At 35.5% G+C, this 23,549-nt stretch overlaps 1 protein-coding gene across 5 annotated transcripts; it reads left to right on the top strand.

The window, feature by feature from the left end:
* Positions 1-848: 848 nt before the first annotated feature.
* LOC118267805 (uncharacterized) lies at positions 849-21,916 on the top strand. Of its 5 annotated transcripts, none has more exons than XM_035581999.2 (2): positions 849-977; positions 19,992-21,916. In XM_035581999.2, exons 1-2 carry the CDS (start codon positions 951-953, stop codon positions 21,360-21,362), a joined length of 1,398 nt encoding a protein of 465 aa, XP_035437892.2. In that variant the 5' UTR covers positions 849-950; the 3' UTR covers positions 21,363-21,916. The 5 variants fall into 5 exon arrangements, with proteins under 5 accessions (XP_035437892.2, XP_035437893.2, XP_050550024.1 ...); XM_035582000.2 differs by lacking the exon at positions 849-977 and adding an exon at positions 19,356-19,375; XM_050694067.1 differs by lacking the exon at positions 849-977 and adding an exon at positions 19,650-19,694.
* Positions 21,917-23,549: the final 1,633 nt, after the last annotated feature.

Raw genomic sequence — 23,549 nt, 5'->3', positions numbered from 1 at the left:
AATCCGGAATAGAACGGCCTCCTTCGCCTTCGCTGTATTAAACTATCGTAGTGTTTCAGATTAACAACCAAATTGTATGCGGTAGAGGAAAAGGTATTTATTTAATTAATTGAACATGTAAGGATGTGTATCCTATGTTCTTGGTACAAAGTTCCTTCCTTAGGGTATTAAATGTTACACGTGCGTACGGCGCGTCGCGTTCCGCGTGCGCCTCAAAGATACATCAGACCACCATAGATGGGACTAAGAGCTGCGGACTACCTACTGGTTTACCGGGACTTCGGTTCGAAAAGCAGGAGTAGGAACGGTGTGGTTTTTAGTTAGTAAGAGCCTGACACTCCCTCTCGCCTCGCCCAAGGCGAGAGAAGTAATTGGATGATTTTCACCCCTTAAAAAAGGTATTAAATGTTACATTTCAATGTTGTTTTACGTGACAAAATGTTTCGGAATTTTCCTCATGGTGTTTTGTAATGTCTATTCATCTTGAGGCTATAATTGGGCTAACAGTTTTAAAGATTCAGATTAATGGATTAGGGATATTTATAAACCATATTGAAAGATAGTTTGGGCATTATGAATCGTTTAAAAATATTATTTGTGTTGGAGATGTTTGTGTCTAGAGGGTTCCAAAACTGTTTCAAATTGTCTCTAGGCACTGATTTTAATTGTTATTAAGGCTTTAAATAAAAATGTTAAGTATCGTTTACTTATCATTACAATCGTGTAGCTATAACCCATTAAACCGCGTTAAAGGTCAATGTGTTCCTCAAGGACCTATTTTAGGTCCAACACGAATTATTGTGGTATTTTGTAATTGTAATTTGCATTTAATGTGCAGTCTGTTACTACCAGTTGTGACTATTGAAGCGAGTGTCGCAACCATTGGGTGGTGGTAGCCAACGTCCTCAGTGCAGTGCCCACTGTCGGACGGAACTAGTGTTGTGAAGTGAATGGTGTACGCTGGATTTTATTCTGCGGTAGGTTGGAGCCATTTTTTTTTACTTGGATTATTTTCCTCGTGTGTGTGCCATTCTGGTTTTAAAGGAATTGGACGTGTGTTTTGAAGTGATTTGAGTAATAGTGATATTTTTTGTGATTTTATTCTTTACTTTATTGGTGATTTTTCGTATGCCAAATATTTTAGTGTTGACCTAAATTTGCGTTTACGGGTAATGTTGTTGTATATGGGTTAGTGATGTTTTTACGATGCTGTGATGATGAGTTTGTGATGGTTTCGTAATAATATTTAGCACTGCTATTTACTTTAGATTTAACAGATGACCACTAAAGGTTACTGTTTGAATTTTGAAAGTTACAGGTATGTGTGTAAATTTTAGTATCAAGTCAAAATATTTCGAAAGTTTTATTGAATTACATTAATCCTCTCGAGTACAATCAGTCACAGCCTGTCACCATACCCATCCGTATACCTAAACCGACAATTTTGAATCATTGAACAAAACCGATATGTTAACCGATTTACCGCAAAATAATTAGCTAGGCATAATTACGCTGGGCCATTGCATTCAATTTAAACCCACAACATATATATTTCATTGAAAGAGATGTATTTATTAATCGTTCAAATGACATTTTAATTAATGATGGAATTAGTGAAATGAGTTATGGTGAAATGGAATGTGTCTATGGATCTAGTAAAACTAATGGGGACAATAGGGGCTTGGGGTACTTGCAGGATGATATATGTCTGGAAAACAATTTGATGATTAAAATAATGAGACCAAAGAAACATTATTTAGGACAATCCTATAATAAACAGGGTAAATATCCCGTAATAAGTTCTAATAATAGGACAATCCTGTTCTAAAATTGCTTTGCGAAATGAAAGTGTTGGATATAATTTTACCTCTCCATGATCTCATGTTATGTATTTGTTTGTGTATGTACGTTTATTTCAATGGATTCTCCTGTAGAATTTTAATGTACCTCTTACATTACCAACAAAATTATGGTTTTTATAGTCATCAATGTTGGACCTGAATGTCTTTTACCGAATCCTTGCGAATTGTTAATGGATTTGATATCTCTTTCCTCTTGGATGGACAGGCGAAATGTATATAGAAATAAATAAATAAAAGGGAAAAGAACCGATACATAGTATTAAAGCCTTGACCTAAAATGATTTGGACAGTATCCTTTTATCAAAAGGATTACGCCAAAGGATTCGTCCATACACGGTCAGTGAGCTACTGGATTATAGGTTTGTCTGATTTGACAGACCCTTCTCGAAAATTCTATGAGATTTTCGGGATTGCTTACTATCATTACTCATCAATTTAGCTAGATATATTCTCTCGAGTCTTTTCGATATCAATTTTGTTATACCACACTGTACCTACGCAATAACATCTTCGTAGTAATCCCTTGATTGAGCGGTCACTTTAATTTGTAGTGCTTTGATTTTCAAGGAAAATGGACTTAATATATCTTTTGAAGAAGATTTGATGATGATTTACTCGTGTCTTTCTTCTTTTTTGTCATTAATGTAGATGGAAATAAAAGTGAGTTAAGCATTAAAATATTTTTTTGAACATGTTTGTATTTTTCATATTATTCATTCTTTGGTGTGTTCATTGTATTACACCTAGTATAACTAGTAGCTGCTTAGCGTAGGTCAGTAGTCAGTAGTTTTATCCAGCAATGCAACACAATACACCCACATAATTTAACACCGTCACAGCTCAGTACTCAAACATTTAACAGATACATTTAAAGTAAAGCCACTTAGTTACAAAATATATAAGGTCAGATGATTTTACACATATTGAGCAAGCGACGCTCAGTTATGACCTCTGTGTAGAAAAAAAGAAGGTTCTTTTTCGTGTCATTAGAGACAATGATGTATGAAGGTACTACCATCGATTGTTGAACAAACCCATTGAATGGAAACAAAAGTTTTCTGTTCAATTGTTTTTATTTTTCCAACGGTACGTGGTTGTATTCATGGGTAATTAGTAATGGCCTTCCAGTATATTGGAAAAGTGTGTAACTTTATTTAAATTACACTGATTTTAGAACTTCTTTATTCATATTTTAAGACATTTCCTTTTTTTATTCTTCATCATTTTGTATGTCCTGATTGAGTGTCTTCTCTTGAGGCTAAAAAGCAAAGAGAACTGTCAGACTTACTGGCAAAAATCCACTGAGTATCCTTTTTCCTTTTGAATGTATGTATGGGGACGTGAGATTCCGAATTTTGCCGCAGCACGTACGAAACTCGTTTGACCTCTGTCCGAGTAAGATGTTTAGATTTTGCAGTGACATGATTATCGGTAGTACTACGAGAACTGGATTTGAATACGATTTTTGTTGAGCTCCATTTGTAAAATGGTGCAAATGTATACGCAAAGCATTTTAAGCCTCTACAAGAAATATTTGTTCAAGTATTATTTATTAATGTTATTACTTTGGTAGGGATAGGTACACGTAAAATAATTCCTTGCCATAATGGCAATGGCGGTTGGCAATAGACTGGTCCCCTTATTACAATGGGATTATTAATTGATGAATAGTGCCTGTAATAGAGGTATACCTTTGGGAAAGGTGCTGGTGTGTAATGGTAAAACCGTCTTGTAAAGTACGATACAATCGTTCGATACGATCATTGTAGTTTACAAGCTGATGTCGATCAAATCTAATTATTTAAATTTCTATAATGGTATTTGAGAGAAAACAAAAATCAATGGATTCACAGTAATATTTGATAAATTATGAAAATTTAGTTAAGCCCGTGTCTTGTCACACCTAAGTTTTTTTTTTCTTTAGAGGTAGAAATCATCCAAAGTCTTCTCCCACCTTGGTAGAGACGAGAGAGTGTCTAATTTACTGAGTAAAAACCAGCCGTTCTTACTCCTGCTTTTCGAGACGGAGCCCTGGTAAACCCGCTAGGTAGTCCGCAGCTCTGATGATATACCCAAGCCGGATTGAATTATCTATTCCCTTAATTAATACTAGTATTTTACTATTTGTCAAGTGGGACCCTATGTTAGGAAGTCATTGAAAAAATCACAATGATACTTGTTAAGTTTATATATCTTTCCTGGTAAACAAACGCATCTGACTGTAACAAAACTTCTGTCTTATAACCCACAAACTTCCTCAACTATCTAGTATTACTTCTAAAAGTAATTACGGCCGTACTATCCTCATATAATAATGAATTATTCAGAAGAAAATTCTTCTATATGTATAATATCACCAGTACTCCTCGAATATGTTCCCTGACAGACGTAAGTTGAACCCGTCAACCTCAATAATCATGATACGACCTTGTTTCTTGTGTTATTTCTTTTTATTTAGTTACGGTACTTGTAGTAAACTGTGTTTTAGTGTTTGGTTCTTAGCTGTAGATAGTTTGATTACTTTAACAATTTACGGTTTGTGTAATTGATGATAAAATGGTGTCTAATTCATAACCTTTTTAAAATGTGACCAACATACGATACATACACTTAAATAATGAATTCTGTAAATGTTTGTATTTCTGTCTGTTTGTTCTGGCTAATCTCTGAAATGACTGGGCTGATTTTTGCGGGAATTTTATTGGTGGACAGATTTTGACGGGACTTTTAGTAGGTAGCTAATGTACTAAGGAGTTACTTGGGATACTTTTATTAGACACATAGCCCGTCCACGCAAGCGAAGCCTCGGGCATCAGCTAGTGACTTTTTTAAACTTGTAAATGTTACGTACCTTCTGTTGATGAAGCGAAAGAGGTATTTAAGATACGTAACAATTACTGTTCCATAGTCACTGCCTATCTCTATAGGAGACGTTATGTATGTGTGCACATACTTTCTTTGCTCCTTTTGTTTAGACTCAAACATTTCAGAATGATTAAACGAAACACATAATTAGATAGACGTCCTTGACACTCAGTTTTCACCAGTTTTCCAAAGAATTTCAAATGTAAAGGGTGTCTCTGTTTTTCTATTACACAGAACTAAATAATAACATATCCAGAACACTAAGTATAGATTTGTGGACACTACTCAAGTGGAACCGTGAAAGTGAGCCCATCAGTTATGTAGCAAACCATTGCTGATTGACACACATATCGTAACGGCCGCCCAGTGTTGAGACATCATTGGACGTCAAACATCATCGAAGCTACTACTGAAGTAGATTGCATTTCGTTTTGCAATTTGGTGCAATGTGAAAAAATGTTGAGAATTGGAGGTTATTTGCATAACCTCTTAGAAACTATTTTTTTACTAAAATGATTTACACTATCAGCTGTATCCTTGGTATCTTTCAAATAATTGTTAATGTAAATACATGAAAATTCAGTTTCAATCTAAAGTGATTGGCATTGAGCATTTCGAAATTGAGAACCAAAATCAATAAATCATTAAAGATTGATTTTGTACAAAGGTACACGTGCGGAATAAACTTGTCTGTGACAAAAATTGCACCTCTATTATTCTTTAGTTAAACCAAATTGAATATCACATCAAAGTTACAATCTTTAGATATGCAATAAAATATTACTCAACCAAAAATTCTTCTCTGAAATTACAAAATTCATTCAGAATATGAATAAAAAACCCTATAAATAAAATTACCACACAGATTGAGTGTCTACTTACAATATTTATGACCATTAATCGCATCATATCTTAACCTCCTTACCTCTCAGCTCCCACAAATCTCAACCTTATCTCGTTGTGATAAGACGCTAATAAACTACATTTAGCACAGTTGTACATCACGTAATATAAATCCTCTTCGCCAATGCTGTGACATGGACACGTACTCATTGAGAAGCTTACCTCGAGAGGCAATGTAACGACTATAATTGTACGCACGCGAACCATTGACGCGTCTGTTTGAATGGGCGATAAAAAGTCTTGTTTAACTGAGCATTGGATGATGTTGTTTATTGATGTTTTTGTTGGAATATTCTCACGCGATACAGTCGAGGCTACGCCTTTCACTTTCGATACAGAGATTACTTGTCACGCATTCGTTTTTATGTCAACAACGTAATGTAGGGTTTAAGACAATGGTTGTTAGGGGGACAAAGTTCAACGAATCGTTACTATGATTATGGAAATGTTATTTATGTGTTTTTGTTTTCGTTTTCTTCGCTATTTCTGTGGTTGTGCTGGTAAACTAGGGATGTCTAAATAAAGATATTTTCTGTGTCACTTAGCCTAATGTTTTTGTATTGGGGTTAATGTTTCCTGATCGATTCGAAGTAACACTTGTGACTCCTCTAGTTCTATGGGTGTCCATGGGCGATGCTGTTTGCTTCCTATCAGATGGCTATTCATCTTGTGTTATTAAAAATACGATTATAAATTTAAATGTTGAAATAATATCAGCTGAAAAAAAATCCTTAGAACATTTTATAAACTTACAATTAAAATATAATTTATGCCAAAATGTAATGCAATGTAATAATTAATATGCAAAAATAAATAAACGTTCATAGTCAGTGTGCGGAACTGAAAGCCTTGACGTAACGACCATAAACACGAGGTTACTGGTTAAAGTCACTTCTTTTAGATTAATAGATATAATAAGCAAATTAATTAAAAAATATTAGTAGCTAAGTTAAGTGTGAGAGAGCCATGCTTCGGCACGAATGGGCCTGCTCGACCGGAGTGATATCATGGCTTCACAGAAAACCAATGTGAAGTTTACCGGAAGCCCAATTAAAGCCCCCTTCCCAAACCCCATTTCCACAACAACCTTTAAATTCCTAAACAAAAAGGCCGGCAACACACTTGTAACGGCTCTGGTGTTTCGGGTGTCCATGGCCGACGGTGATTGCTTACTATCAGGTGATCCGTCTGTGCTTGTTTACCGGTTCATAACATAAAAAAGCTTCACCATATTTATGCCCCAAAAAGGTATGTGTAATCATTCTTATAAAAAGCGACAGATATCATGATTTCTTTGTGTATAGAGAGTAATATTACTCTTTGTGTATAGAGAGTAATACTTTGTCCAACCTGGTAATCGAACCTGCAACCACTTGCGACCATTTTGCCAACGACGCAGTAATTTTTTTTTTTACAATAAACTTAAAATAATAAAAAAAGTCACGGAATCAACCCTAAAAAAGCAAAACTGGGTTACAATCAACCCCAAATTGACGCTAACAAACTATTCTGCTGACGTTGCAGCAAATGATCGTGTTAATTAGAACTAGCAGTTGTTAGCAGTCGGTGAAGCGACAACCGTTGTCAGTTCACTAGGCTGATTGATGAGGGCCAGTCAATCGATGACATTGAACTAACGGCTCTTTCCAATGTGCGTAGGGGTTGTTTGTACCGTGGCGTGGCGTGTTTTGGGTTAACAAAAGGGTTAGTGAAAAGTGGGATTTTAGATACTGTGGGTGGTTGTTTGTGTCCGTAAAATGTCACACCTGTTATGGATTGCCAGTCGTGTATTATCGTCGTTCCTTTCTTACCGAGTCCAAGACATGACGTGCTCCCCAAGCCTTTTTTTATAGAATAAGCTGGCAAATTAGCGCACGGTTCACCTAATGGTAAGCAATCGCCACCGCCCATGGACACTTGAAACACCAGAGGCGTTACAAGTGCGTTACCGGCCTTCTAGGAGTTTGAAATTGAAGGGTCAATTTCAAACTCCCAGAAGGCCGGTAACTGGTTGTTAGGAAATCGAGGATTGGGAACATTGGAAAGGTGGGTAATGGGCCTCCGTTATTTTTTTGTCTAATATAATATTCGATAGCCAATGTTAGATCTGAAACGTCTGATCCAAAATCTACAAACAACCAATCACAATCTTTAAAATAGTGAAATAACACGTCAACTCTATCAATTACATCAAATAAACGACACGGTCCTTTCCACACACCCTCATAACACACAAGGCATTAAATCAATAATATTTCAGCGCTGTATAACTCCTTAAATCCTTATAATAGAAAATTGGTAACGTACGTTGCACCACGGTTCACGAAACGCGCCAGTAAAAATAAATTGAATCCGTTTATAAAGCCTTCGGCCCAGAAACTGTTCGGGGGCGCGAGAGGCGAATGATCGTGAAATCGGAAAATGATGAGATACAATACCTACATGGCTTAGGCTTCATATGTATGGAAAAGTACGCGTTTTATTCAATTTTCGTAAAATATTCTAGATTTTGTTATTAGTATTAGTGGTTAGTTACCATTTTTGTGGAATACAAATGTTCTACTTTACATTAATTCGTTTATATTGTAGTGAAAGAAAAACAGTTTTGGGTGCCGTTAAGTGGTTGTACCAATTTAAAAAATACAGTAAACATTAACCTATTTCAACAAAACGAAAACATTTACCTATACTATTTTGTTAACGTCTGTTGATAAAACATTTAGTACAGGAACTTTGACATACTTAGAAGAACACATGTTAATTTGACTAACATCAGCATTCATGAATCTATTGAATTAAAAAAAAATATGCAGACACATGCGTGAGAATTTAGACATCGCGTGTTGAATCTTCGAGCAAAAACATCACTAGGCTTTGAAGTCAGGAGAACGAATGCAAACAACATAGAAAGACATTTCGTTTTACAAATGGCAATAAAAACAATAATAAACAATGATAAATCTTTCCGTACTTTACATTAAGAAAACAAAGTTAAATAAAATTGTCTTTATAAACTTGTCAAGTTCCTTTCCTACTGCGGCCTCGGCGACTTAAAAGCCACTAGTATCCAAGGAAGCATATTTATTTTGCATCTGCACTTAATTTAAATCCTACCTTATGCATATGACTTAAATATTAAAATGCCTTTAGCAGTCTGGAGTCACAATGACGGTGGCAAGTTATATTTAAACGTGAATATGGGTAAATATTGCTGATAGTAGAGTCTTTAGGTGTATCTTTATCGTTCTCAAAACTTTTTTTTTTATCTTACAAAGCCAAATCCAAGTCATAATTTTATTCCGGAGCTGCGGGCTACCTGGTTTACCGGTACTCTGGCTGGAAAAGCAGGAGTAGGAACGGGGTAGCTTTTAGTCAGTAAGAGTCTGACACTCCCTCTCGCCTTGCCCAAGGTGAAGACGTCATTGGATAATTATCCCCCTTAAAAAAGTCATAATTGTATAGTGTTTCTTTAATTTGGATGAAAACTATCATCTTTGTAGGATAGTGGACGTATATCGAATGGATTGACGGTGATATTAGGCAAAAAAAATATGGCTTAAGAACTAGTATTAAGCCATGGCAATCTACTAGCCAATCTAAAACCCAAAATAACACACTACAGTTTGGTGGTAAATAAAGCCTCATATTAATCGATAATTCTTTGACAAAAACTCTGTACAACTTATTGCCTAATTCAAACCTTTAACTTAAAATTAAACAAAGAACTCTTCACAATCAACGTGTACTAACAAAACTACTTGATACGAAAGAAAAACATTGACACATTCAAATAGACTTTTGCCACAGTACGTTATACTTGCAAATTATTCTCCATGTATGTATTTCTAATTCATATATTTCAAAGAGAAAGTGATCGAGACACTGAGGTCACGACCTCTAACTACAAATGACATATGAAGCGCTGTACCAGACAGCAAGCTAACCTTACCCAAACCTGTCAAATTTCTTCAATGAACTTTAAACTTAATAGATTTGTAATAAAGTTTAAATTGACTTGTACATTGACAGATCAGTGTAGGTTGATATGGAGACCTTATTTATTCCATTCCAAAACTTGTAAAGGTTAATCAATTTGTTCAAAGTTGGAGTGAAATAAACATTTTACACCCAAGGTGTCGTGTGAGGATTTCGGTATTTTCTTTAGCCATTTAGTGAGTAATTAATTTTGGAATCCAATCATATACGGCTCGGCTTAATGAATGTTATTGTGATTTGTAACTAGATTCGTTACGCCAATAATTGTAATCTTGTTTATTTTATGAATTATTGTTTATTTCAAAGTCAGATTTAATCTAAATTGTTCTACCAGCTTATTAATCTGTGATCCAGAACTAACGGTCACATTGACGGTTGACTGAATTGTCGATCGATCGTCTAAAAAATGTTCATTCTATTATAAAAAATAATGATTCTGTTAATGCATTTAAATTATTAAATTTAAAACTGAATATATTAATTTTTTTATTTTATTTGAAGATAATGTTTATTTTAATTTTCGGTTTTTATTGAAATTGAAATATTTAAATACTTCTGTGGACGAGTACTCCTTGTGGTTACATTTAATTCATTATGATTGATATCAATACAGAATAGTATAACGTATCTAAACAAAAACCCTACAATAATTTGTTATTCTGAAACTCTAATAAAAGCCTCTCAAGTCCCAAACTCCCAACTAAATGTCAGATAAAGGCTGTCTACACACATTGTGGTCTTTATTCTACTACTGGCACTAAGTAATAGGTCATCTATTCAGTAAAACGTGACTTCATATACCGCCCACTGGTTTGGGCTAACATATTGTTTCATATATGTGGGCGCTAAGATCCTTTTGTCCAAGGAATCTGTTTGTTGTGTAAGACCACGTGACATTTGTTCCGGACAAACAACGTGACAATAGACGATACTGTTATGAATCAGTTTTCCTTAACATTGTAACTGTTTACGGGTCATAATTTTTAATGAGTGTTTTTGAAGATAATTCGTGGAGTGTTGTGAAAAAATGGCTTTTTATTGTAAACAGTATCTGTAGTTTTGATATGATATTATTTGTTGATTTGAATGTCTTAATGGAGACAAACTTGTCTTTTATCAAAGGTTATCAAGCTAACTGGTATACTTTATCAGGACAAGCCTATCACGACCTTCCAAAATCGCTACAGGATCTACAGTAAATACAACCGTGAAAATACCTAAGCACTGTTTGTCGTAGCGACATTATTAAGTGTGTTGGATTCCGCAACAAAATAAAAAAATGATACTAAAGAAGAAGAAATACCAACTAGTAAAGTAAACCTTAAAAAATACACGCATCCAACCGTAACATAAACGAACCAAATTCCGTATTCCACAACAAACATGACCTAGAACAACTCCAACAATTATCCGATGTCCCAGTTGCATGCATTACAATCGGATTCTTCTGTTACCTAACAAGATTATACGGCGAAATGAAGATTATCCACTTACACCAGATCCGGTCACCGGTTGCGTAATAAAGTTAGTGGCTGGTCGATGAATCATCCCGGTTTATAGCTGTGACCGTCATAAACATAGGCTCCTTTATAGTAGGCCGAATACGAGCGACCAGCTAATGTCCGTCGTGTTTGGCAGTGCATCATATTTTAGTAGTATTATGATGTAAGATTAGGGATGTAGATTACGCGTATGCTTACTCTTGGGATTTACAGGGTCAATTATGATGTAGTACTTTGTTTTGTGGTGATTAATCCTTGTTGTGTCTTTTTGGGGTTGAAATTGTATTCTCTTTTGATCATGGTTGTTTGTATGTTATTTTTTTAAGAAAAGGTGCTCAGTACATTTAGTACTCCAAAATTATTTTACTTTACTTAGTAAGCAAACTGGTTAGACAATATTAATATTTCAACTATTATACGAAAAAAGTTAATGTTCATTTTCATCGTTAAATTAAAATAAAAATACAGATGAAAAACTTTAATAAACTAAAGTGATACCCTACAATATAAAAAATAACCTTTGTATAAGATATTATACATTTCACATTTAAATGGTAAATGTCAATCACGTACATTCCTTTTGCCAAATGTGGGTAACGCAATTATATTAGGATGTTACAGCACAATATACATAATTTAAGTAAGTGAATAGACGGACAAACGGAAGCAATAAAACGAAAATATTGTGCTTCATACCTTACAACGTTGAGCAACAACAATCAGAGAAAAATGAACCCAAACCATGTTCGATATAAAGCTGAAATTCCCGCACAAGAGTGCTCCTATATGACATAAACTTTGATATTGCTGAATACAGTATATCCATATCAAAGGACCATTCGTCAAAATTAACGTTTCCTTCAAACAGAATAGAAATGTAAGGGTACTAAGAAAAATGTCTCACAGACGATGGCGTCGAAAAATGTCATTTATGTCGTCAAGAAATCCAACTAAAATTACATTGGATCAGAGTCGAAGGACTAGATTGAAAGGGTTTATCCCTGCTGCCATATATTAGCTTTAGTCGGGCATAGGTAATAGGTTCCTACGTATTTTATTATCTGTCTATCTTCAGGCTATTTTGTGTCAAAGAGTTCAATTTGGAGCAGTAAAATTGGAGATATTATAACGTGACACCCAGCGACTTGTGTCTGCGTAGCAATATTGTCACGCTGTCTTAGTACAACAAAGGGATCGTGTCGGTTGGATGGAGTTCTAATAACGTGGCACGAAAATTGGAAATCTAGTTTCGTGCTAGTCACACAGTTGCTGACAGCTCAAAGTCCCAGGAGATAGACAGGTAAACTGGTTATAGAGCAGCAAAGATCGAAGGACCAGCTTTATGCTTTAAGGGACGTAAATTAGGACCAGGCGATTTCTGCATAAAAGCGTGCAATTATCTAGTGATGTGATCATAGATCCGGGATTCAGATATGTTGAGAGTCATTTTTGGTGTCTGTAGTAAGTCAGAATTTCTAAACTTCATTTCTACTTGGAGATTTCCAGTCCATTTTGCTTACATTTCAAAATATTTAAGTATTATCAGCAAAGTGTAACATCCTTTTTTAATATAATTTAGAGACGCTTGTTGCTCTTCTTGCTTCCTTCCGGTCATCTACCGTATAATCGACTTACAATGTTTTTATACAGTAAAAATGTTACATTTTTCCTCTTAATAGAGCAGCTGCGCTTTACAAACATACTGTATCAACAACTGAACGTCACGATTCAACGGATATTGTCTTTATTTGTTTAGTCTGTTTATGGACACTACGTATAGTATCTTAGATAGTTTTAGTAGAAAAACTCCTTACTGCATCGTCAAATGAGTGGTCATTAAAGCAGCTGCTAAACAATGGAATTCGGGATTGATTTTTGCCTCATGTAACAGTAGCATGGGTGAAATTATTCCTAGTGTGGTAATAAGACTAGTTGTTATTACTTGGAACTCATAACATAACTGTAAACTAGTGTGCATAGTGCATAATACACCTAACATGGGCAGTTGTGCATCTCTGTCTACCAATTCACTGAATAAAAAGTTGCGTTACGATAGGTTTCAATTCGTATCAAGTAAACTAAGATTTTATGCCTCTGGCTACAACTGATACATTCCTTCAAAGGTATAAATAAAACACCTCATTTATATAAACCCATAACATTAAACACATCTGAAGTGTTACCACATAATCTTGACTATCAATAACCCGCAGTTCCGCGACCCCAACCAATGTTATTGTTATCGTTCATGAATCAGACGCAAACTGTTTTCTATCTCATTGTTTCCATATGTAAATCTTGGGGCGTTTCAAGCTCTCTCTAACATAATATATCCTACTAGGAAGCTCCAACTGCGTCCCTTATTTCATTTGATATAATAATATTATATTTGATGTTCATGAGAAAATCTGTCGGTTATTGTAGCATGCAAATTGTAAAAGAGTGGGATGAAGGGTTTTCTTGTGATGTTTAGGATTGGCAATAAATTAGATTCCCTTTTTCTGTGTGTACGTCGGTGAACTGGTCAATTTATGTGATATGGTCACTTGAGAAGATTCGAGGATATTTTGGGATTAACTTATGGGTACTCTTAAATTTCGAAGTTTATTTTTATTTACTTTATTTATTTAGCTTCAACCTTTTAGCTTGAAATGTCATATCACATAGAATGTTGGACAAAATTATCTTAAAAGTTTAAACAGGAATGTGATGATAATAATTAAATATTTATAGTTTGTGCATTTTTCTAACAAGGATAGAGGCTTAAAACCTACAGACAAAAGAAAATAACACAACAAAATACGATTTCAAGACCTCCGTCCATTTACTATGATAAAACATCCCCATCTGACCTCGGCAGCGTTATAACGATTCTCAGTTTTATTTATTTGTATCACAAACACAATTGCTTTCACAAGTCCACAAGTCGAGGAAATAAGTGCTATTGACTCAGGTGATGTTCTAAGAAGAAGGAACAGGGATGTTCATACAAAATATTGAAACGTTTATCATTAAAGTAAATAGAGACGAAATGATTTTACTCGCATGTTCTTCTTGACAGTCTCTGCTTCGAAGAATTCTATTTGCGTTACCTCTGTACTCGTACATAATAGGTACAAATTGGTTGGAATAAGTTTCTCAGAATTATTTGTTACAAAATAAAATTATAAGCTTCAAGTGGTTTTGAAAATTTTGGTCCTTTTGACATTGTATCAAAGGACCAAGTTCTTAGTAACTATTATCTGAATATCGCTTAATCTCCGTTCCACGCATTTATGACTTATACTCTGTCTATACCACTACTACTATTTTTGTCTTGTTGTAATGTCTGCTTTAAGCATAGAGTACCTTAAATTGAGGAAAGTCTTATTGATTATCATAATAATATCTTTTAGCTGTGTATGATGAAATTTGTAGCTGACCTATTAGTAAATGAAACTCGTGATTATAGTACCTAGTAACTATACATATTGTACGGAGCTAAAGACTACCTATACGGCTTAGCGGGGTTCCGGTGGTTTTTAGTCAGTAAGGGTCTGACATTGTCTCTCACCCCGTCCAAGGTGAGAGAAGTCATTTGATGATTCCTCCCTTAAAAAATAAAAATTGTAAAATAAAAGTTAGTGGTAAAAAGACCAAAAGACCAAGTTAACAAAAAGAAAAAATACACATCGGTACAAGACCAACTTTGTTGTTGTAAACGTTGGTTGCCTGTCGCAAAAAACGGAATTTATTTTTAGGTCACATCTGAATTTCCTATGTGTAGTAAACAGTGCCCTATATCTTGCTCTGGGATGGTTTTCATTTCATTGAAGTACGTGAATTTATGTGTTTTGCTTCTACATGTGTACATTTTATATTAGCTTGTATTTACAGGGAATAAAAATACTTAAAATATTTATGCGTTTTTCAAATATTGTCAGTTTTGTATCGGGATTGGGTTAAACTATTCACATCATCATCACATCAACAGCCTATAAGTGGCCACTACTGACCAAACGCCTCTTCTCACACGGCGGAGGTTTCAGCATTAATCACCACGTTTGCTCAATGCGGGTTGGGTTAAACTATCATATTACTCATTTTAAACATTACCTGTACTAAACCTGAGATGGACATTGATCACACCCATCTTGATCACCTATGTGATTCCATGTCCATCATTCAATCAGTCATGTAGCTACTACCAAATATTATCTTATACATATATTCACACAATAACATTTTAAAATCCACACGTACCGTAGTAATGTTTAAATCCAGTACAAACCAAATTACAGCTCACTTCTAAAATACGCTCCACGTTTTGTAAATAATTATCAAGCATTACGCTTTGTAATTATCCAACGAGAGATGTTGCATCACGAATGTAAACGAAGCAATACATAGAAAGTGTTTCGTGATAAATCGTCATGGTTCGTACACATGTCGTTAAAGCCCGTTTGTGTTGCAGAAATCTTTTCTTTTAAGATTAATGTTTTATTGTTGTACGATGTTCGGTTAATTGTTGCAGTTAATTTGTGTGTTGTTTTTGGTAGATTAGTTAAAATATATGGTTCACTCACGTGAGCCATTGGAGAAAATCTTATTACTATGTAGTTTCTCGTCACAGCGAGACTTATAATCATAAGCAGTGTAACCATCATCTTTTTAACATTTTCAATTGGTGATAATATTGGCAAAAACTACCATTAGTTTTTTCTAGATGTATGGTTTACATAATAATATTAGGAGCAATTCAGCGGTTTCAATGTAAAACATACAAAAACATTTTTTTTTTTTTTTTTACATTTAATGGGTCGACGTTTGGCCGCTATCTCACCTGATGGTAAGTGATGATGCGGCCTACGGTGGAGCACGTCTGCCCATAAGCAACCTATTCACTCGGGCCTTGAAGACACCCAAGTTATACCCATCAGGAAACACAGACTCCGGCAAGGAGTTCCACTCCCTAGCAGTTCGCACAAGGAAGCTTGAAGCGAAGCGCTTCGTGCGAGTGGGTGGGATATCTACCATGAAGCGGTGACGCCTCGCCGATTGTCTTGTGGTTCGATGATGAAAAGGACTAGGGGAATCAAGTTGTGCAATTCCCCCGCACACTCTCCGAAATGTATCCGGTAAAAAACGGAAAGGCTTGCGACCTTGCGCCTGTGTTCAAGGCTTTGAAGCCGGGCCTCCACAAGCGCATCATCATTGATGAGCTTCTTGGCACGCCTTTCAATGTGTTCGAGCGCATCCAGCTGGTATTTGGCCGAGCCGTCCCAAAGGTGAGAACAGTACTCCATACATGACCGAACCTGCGCTTGGTACAGGCTCAGCAGTTGTTTTGGTGTGAAGTACCGTCTCACCTTCGAGAGGATACCCAACTTCCTACCAGCCAGATGCGCCTTCGACTCTATATAAGAGCCGAAGTTAAGCGTTGGCGATAGAGTTACGCCCAGAAGCTCAAGATGATCCGCTACCGGAACGGACACATTTCGGAAAGTCGGAGCCAGCGGAAATTGACTCCGTTTGGCAGAGAATAGACACGCCTGGGTTTTGGTAGCGTTGAACTTGACCAAGTTGGCGTCACCCCAATCGGAGACCGCCTTCAAGGACGAGTTCAACCGTTCGACCATGGATTCTCTTAGAGACCGGATCTGTGTTCCGCTAGTCCGCGCATCGGACACATACCTTTCAACAACTGTGCTGTCATCTGCATACCCAAAGATACCGGGCTTAAGCAGGTCGTTGATGTGCAGCAAAAAGAGCGTTGCTGAAAGTACTGACCCCTGAGGGACTCCGGCGTTGATGCCAAATTGGTCAGACGAGCAGCCATCAATGACTACTCGAATTGACCGATCCCTCAGGAAGTCTGCAATCCATCTGCACAGATCAGCGGGAAGTCCATATGCAGGAAGCTTGCCGATAAGGCTGTCGTGCCAAACCCTGTCAAAGGCCTTCGATATATCGAGAGAGACCGCTATTGCCTCCCCGTGCTTCTCGACACGACACAAAAACATGACATGGATTAGCTAGAATTACTTGGAATACCTATCACACACGTTTAGACTTTCTGAGAAACTATAACACAGAGAATTCTAAAACTAATATAAAATACTAAGAATAATATTGTACTTCGTATATCGCATTCATGTAACACAGTAGGTATGTTGTCTGACTTCTTAATTCAACGTTGAAAGCAGAACATGATGGCACGCAATTAAAATTTCATTGTCAACAAAATGACGATTGTATTCGTGACTGTGTGGAATGATACAATAACCCAGTTGACCATTTATTGGTAGAGAGTACATTTGGCATGCGAATGTCAAGTCATGATTAGTTTGGTTTGCACTAAATGGGTATGACATGGAATCGCATACAAAATCGATAAAAATACAATGATGTTAAATGGATAACAATTAGCTGTAATTAATACAAAGATTAGATCGGGCTATTACTAAAATCAGGATTTGGTGCAGATAGAATCAGACAGACGTATTGAGTATATGCTACCATTGTCAAAACAATAACACAACATTAGTTTTCTCCCTTTTATATTTTTAAATTGAGTACAAAGAGAAATGATCTATTAAGAATATTTAGAGATTTTCATTTTGATTTTTAACCCCCGACGCAAAAAGAGGGGTGTTATAAGTTTGACGTTCTGAATTCTCAGAGTTATGTTTATACTTAATTCTTTATTTTTGTTTAGTAACCTAATATTGAAAAAAAGTAAGAGAAGATAGTTAACTAAATAAATATCCTCTAATTTAAGCAAGACGTATATTACAACTTAGTCCTTTGAAATAATAAAAAAAAAAACAGACACAGAAACATTTTATTTACGCAATTGCACGTAAAACGCTTCATCTAGACAAGCTCTATGACTCTTGTCGCTAATTGCAGCAAGTTGTTGGCCTACAAACCTTTGGTAACCTATTTTTTTCTGTTGACATTAAGGAGAGAAGGAACAGTACACGTCATTTTAAATAAAATATGCTTTTTAAATGTTCTACTGGAAAGAAAAAGTGAAAGTTCAGTAGCGACATTTTGAGACAAATTTTGGACCTTTTAATTTTTCAAACATTCGTTAGTTCGAAATATTTGAAGTTCGAATTAACGAGAGTCTACTATATTATATTTATTGCGTAGTTTTTTTGAGAGAGCTCTTGTATCGGTTTACTTTGGCCATCAGTTTTCTTATGAATAAACGATATATAAAATAATACGTAGGAATGAAAAAGTTTTAATACGTAAAATGACCCTATCATCATTATCTTTAATCAATGTTTTAAATTGAAAAGCCTTTATATCAGTAAATTGAAAATCAAATTCTCCATGTCTCTAAAGATTCCTTTCAATAGGTCCTTATGAATATCTTATTTCATTCAACCTATCTACTTACCAAGGAATATAACAATGATACTTTACTTTACATACTTTGAGCCTATTAAGACTAGATTCCGATTTGCACAATCGTGCTCTTGACGATCTTATATCTCAACGAGCAATCTCTGAATATCATTTGGGACTGCGATTTCAACTTAAGGGGATTGTATCAGGCGATCTAAACTTTGTTTAAAAGTTTTCTTTTAAAAAGGCAAGAAACGGTTGAAATAAAAAGAGTAAGCCTGGTTCGGATAATGGAAATATTTGTTTTTATTTCAGAGGTACAGTTAAAAGTAATGATTAGCTAAAATCTATAAACATATTATTTGACTGAATTATCCAATTATATCGACCGTGATGCGTAAAAAACCGTTGTGAGCGTCAAGCCAAATGCATTTAAGCGCTTGTCTACAAAGAGAGTAGAAAACTAAATTGTAATATGGGATTGACGTAAATTTTGCCACCAAAAGAATTTTGTCATCCCCATGCATTGCGTTTTCTATTCAAGCACTAAACTGGCATTTGGCTACATGCTCTAATGCACAATTTAACCATTGAATTTCACTTAACAAAGCATCTTGAAGAGCAAGCCCATTAAGAAATGACATCGTTAAATAATGCCCCCACTGAGGCAGAAGTAATTAATAAATACGAAATAGAGCAATAAAAGTTTCAAAGAACGAGCCATAAGCCCATTTGATACATTAACGCGCAGTTTACCCGATCGTTACTTATAAAGATCATAACATTTTTCTTATAGAACGCAGATGTGAGTGGAGCGTCTTATAAGTGATCCGAAAGCTGAAACTTTTGAAACGATAACAACTTCCCGATATCCTGGCCTCCTTCCCAACTTTGGGAATTACGATTATGGTACGGCTATGTTACTCAAACTGTAATTACAGAGATAACTCCAACTCTGCTTAGCTTATACAGTCCCGTTTATTTTATTTGGATTAGACAGACTTTTACTATGAATACTTAGTTCGTTTTGTCGGTTGAGTTTTACAGAAAGGCTTGAAGACTGATTTATCTGTATTTGTCATGGTCTCTTGTTAAATTTATATGCAATTTGTTATGTATGTTGTTTGTATTATATGATTTCTTACGGTTGTTTGTTATGGTGAGATATGTACAGTTTTACTTTAAGTTTACTGATAGTATGGATACGAGCCCGAAACGGAGCAAATGTGTAAAAAATATTGAAGATTTGTTATTTTATTTTACGACTTTTAACGCTGACTTTAGTCTGGGGATATAAAACGTAAACAGTAAAATAATCTATGAGTCAGTTGAGCTCGGTCGTAATTGGAGCTCGTAATAGCTGTCCTATCGTTTTTTTTTTCACAGCAAAAGCCATGACCTGTCTGTCAAAGTTAATACCGATATTTGATCTCTTAAACGTTTCTCCCAATTTATACCCCGAACCTTGAACCTTTTAACGACTTTAAACGATATTTGATACCATTTTGTTTTCTTTTTGTTACAGAAAATGAAGCTCTTTTGGTGCTTTTGTGCAGTTTTAGTAACTGTTTCTGGAGCTGCGTTGGATGTAGAAAAAACTGTGAAACAAGTCCAAAACATATTACAATCAAATCAATTATTGCCAAGACTAACAAGAGATGAAATAATACAACTGCTTAATGATATTAGAGCTGAAGATGCCAAATCAACATCAACATCAACGTCGACATCTACAGAATCAAAAGAAATTAAGAAAGAAGCAGTGACAACGCCTTATAGTACAATCGAAAACGAAATTAATCCTCAAGAGCAGAAATCAAATCCAAAAATTTTGAATAGTAAGAAAACTGAGAAGGTTTCATCACCTCCCACGACTGTTGAAACGACTACGAAAAAGGCTGAACCCACATTGATGGTAGTTCTACCTTATACGCCACGCGATGGATCTTCATTGCAAGAATTGTATACAAGACCACCACGAACTGAAGTTGTAGCGTTACCAAGTACTACCCCAAGACCAAAAACAACAAAAACTAAACAAAATACTGCAAAGCCAAATACCAACTTGCCAGAAAAGTTGATAGACAATTTCCCTGAAGAACTACAAGCCTTTCTGGATGCTCACGGTCTAGAGGGAAAACCAGGTCAAGACCATTTCTTGTTACCTCTTGAAGGCTTCAAACCTCTACCACCTCCTAAAGTAGTAGATGGTACAGTACAATTACCAGAAAATATCCTACTTACTTACGATTTGATAGCACCTAGCAGTGATTCAAAAACTAAGAACGACGGCACTTATTCTTTGTCACCAAACAACTTCTTATATGAACCATTGCGGCCTGAATTACCATACGAATTAGACACATCATCTTCAGATACAAAAGAAATCAGCCTTCCATATGATATGCCTGTGAGGAAAACGAAGTCAGTTCCTGTGCCAAATTACGAACCAATAGACTACGAATCAATTAAAGTTATACCATTGAATAAGGGTATTAATCCAATCAATGAACAAGTGAACACAAATAATGATCAAAGTAAAAGACAGGCAGAGGAAGCAAGTACAACAACAACAACTGAGAAAGTGGAAACTTCTTCAGCAGAAACTACTACAACCACTACTACTGAAGAACCTAAAACAAATGCTGTAAGTGATTCGTCAGTATCAGCAGATGACTCAGGAGCTTCGATAGCTGATCTGGAGGATTCCTTCGGAGGAGCAGCGCCTTCAGTACCCGGGGACTCAGAACTCCCTCCTCCTAGGAAAAACGGTTTCTACTGGATGCTTGACTGGAACAGTTTCTTGGAAGTAGGCGATGGTGACACAAAAGTAAACATTCGTTTCGAACCAAAATTAGGTGATCCTCAAATGTTTTTGCCTGTCACTGTCCCATGAGTAAATATTTAGGGTGGATTGTAATATATTTATGAGTTCTAGTCTTTTGGTTAGTGTTAAAAAGGCCAAGTGTTTTTGTAATTTGATGGTGGGGTAGGACGCTCAGTATTTTTGTAACACCTAATTACTGTTACCTAATACGGTTCTGATTGATGATAGGTAATTAGAATTATTGGGTGCATTACAAATAAAACTTATCAGATCGTGAACATTAGTTAATTAATAACAAATTGTTTTGTGATGATGTAACGACATTCCATTATGTGACCTGTATTCGATTATCCAATTAAGTCTCGCAAAAACATCAATATGAATTCTGAACTAAACGTGAGTGTTCACGCGAGAACAATTTACAATACCTGTTTCAAACTCATCTTTGGTATGTTTCACGGTAAAATGAATTGAAGGAATGTCGACTATCAATAGGAATCTTCAGATGAAATATGAAAGCGGACTTAATTATTTATGTAAAGGTATTATAGAGGGGTTTAGTTTAATACTAGTATGTAAGAAGCCATTTTGTAGATATTGTAATTAAAACTTATTTAAATAGATATTTGTATTTCAATTATTGATGTGAACTAAGATAAGAGAACATGTACTTTGAATACTGTTTTTCCGTAAGTGTTAATGAGAATTCAAATTATAGTTCCATGGGCCATCTTTAGCAACAAACTTACAACCTTTCTGGAAGGAGGAGGAGATCTAAGTGCAACAATCAAATATCTTGCGACAGATAATTATGATGATAAACAAATATAATTCTTGTAGCTTCCTATCATAAGAGTATCTTTCGCTTGTCAAGTATCCTTTAAGTACACCTTACAAATTCTTTATCTCCTATTATAACCTGCACGTTTTCCACCGTTCCTCGAATTTATATCCCTATTTATGACTACCTAGTGCCTAACAGTAATGTACAGTAATGAAAAGGAATACGTGATCAAAATCCAAATGAGTGTAACAACCAAAAAGGGACAAATAGGTAATCTATACTTATAATAAATCTGTAGAGAGGTCGATTCTGTACATGAAATATATTTCCAAAATAACTATCAGCGGGTGATTAGTGATCGATACTGACGCCAAAAATGCAATCAGAAAAATTTTTGTCTGTCTGTCTGTCTGTCTGTCTGTCTGTCTGTCTGTCTGTCTGTCTGTCTGTATGTTCTTTATAGAAATAAAAACCACTCGACAGATTTCAACGAAACTTGGTACAATTGTTCTTCATACTTCTGGGCAGGTTATAGTATACTTTTCATCACGCTACGATCAATAGGAGCAGAGCAGTGAAGGGAAATGTTAGGAAAACAGGAGAACTTACTCCATTTTTTAAGCTTCCGTCGCGTGTGCAGCCTTAATGGTTAAAGCTACACAGAAATAATGTACGACGGAAATGTTCTCCTTAAAATTGTTTAAAAAATATTCCACGACAGCAAATGTCTATCTCTTATGGTTGACTCACAATAACACGTATAACTCCCGATAGCTTAGCAGTTCGGAGCTTTCTGATTATATTTGTCTACTCTTACGTTTATAACACTCTCATTCATTCATTCATATTCATATTATAATAAATCTGTAGAAGGGTCAATTCTGTACATTGAAAATATTGAAAAAATAAATAGCAGGGGGTGTTACTGGATCGATACCAAACCCAAATATGTGATTTTTTTTGTCTGTCTGTCTGTATGTTCTGGCATTACGTGAAAACTAACGTTTTATTCTACAGAACGCGAGCTCAACAGCAGTAGCCCAATAGAGGAATCTCCCTAATTATTATGGGCCTCGCCGTATTTGGGTCCAATAGATATTTATAAGATGTCAATGTCAGAGTTACTTAAAATGGAGAAATAAAACTTCCACGCGAAGGCATCCGCGCGGACGGAGTCGCGGGCGGAAGCTAGTTAAGAATAATGTAATTTAGGTTCCCTCATTCTATGTCTCTCGTTGTTTTGAATGTTTTTACTGAGTACGATGCCCTAGTTTGGTTACTAGACTGTAATATGGAGTCTAAGTTCTTGTGCTTCAATTTCTAAAGAAGATATGAAAGTTCTTGCTGGGAGATAGAATCCAAAAAACTTATTATGGTACTAATTATCATCTAAATTGTATTGTAAATTATCATCTGAATGTATATCTTGACAGAAATCTACGACAGCCTACTATTACTAAGAGCCAAAACCA

The sequence above is a fragment of the Spodoptera frugiperda genome, chromosome 6 (assembly GCF_023101765.2).
Source record: "Spodoptera frugiperda isolate SF20-4 chromosome 6, AGI-APGP_CSIRO_Sfru_2.0, whole genome shotgun sequence".
NCBI classification, from domain to species: domain Eukaryota; kingdom Metazoa; phylum Arthropoda; class Insecta; order Lepidoptera; family Noctuidae; genus Spodoptera; species Spodoptera frugiperda.
The sequence above is the reverse complement of the archived record's forward strand: the minus strand, read 5'-3'. Positions and strand labels throughout refer to the sequence as shown.

Coding starts and splice junctions, on each gene's coding strand:
- LOC118267805 (XM_050694067.1), top strand. CDS start 19,665: ATGGATACGAGCCCGAAACGGAGCAAATGT. Junction 19,695..19,991: donor GCCCGAAACGGAGCAAATGT/GTAAAAAATATT, acceptor TTTTTGTTACAG/AAAATGAAGCTCTTTTGGTG.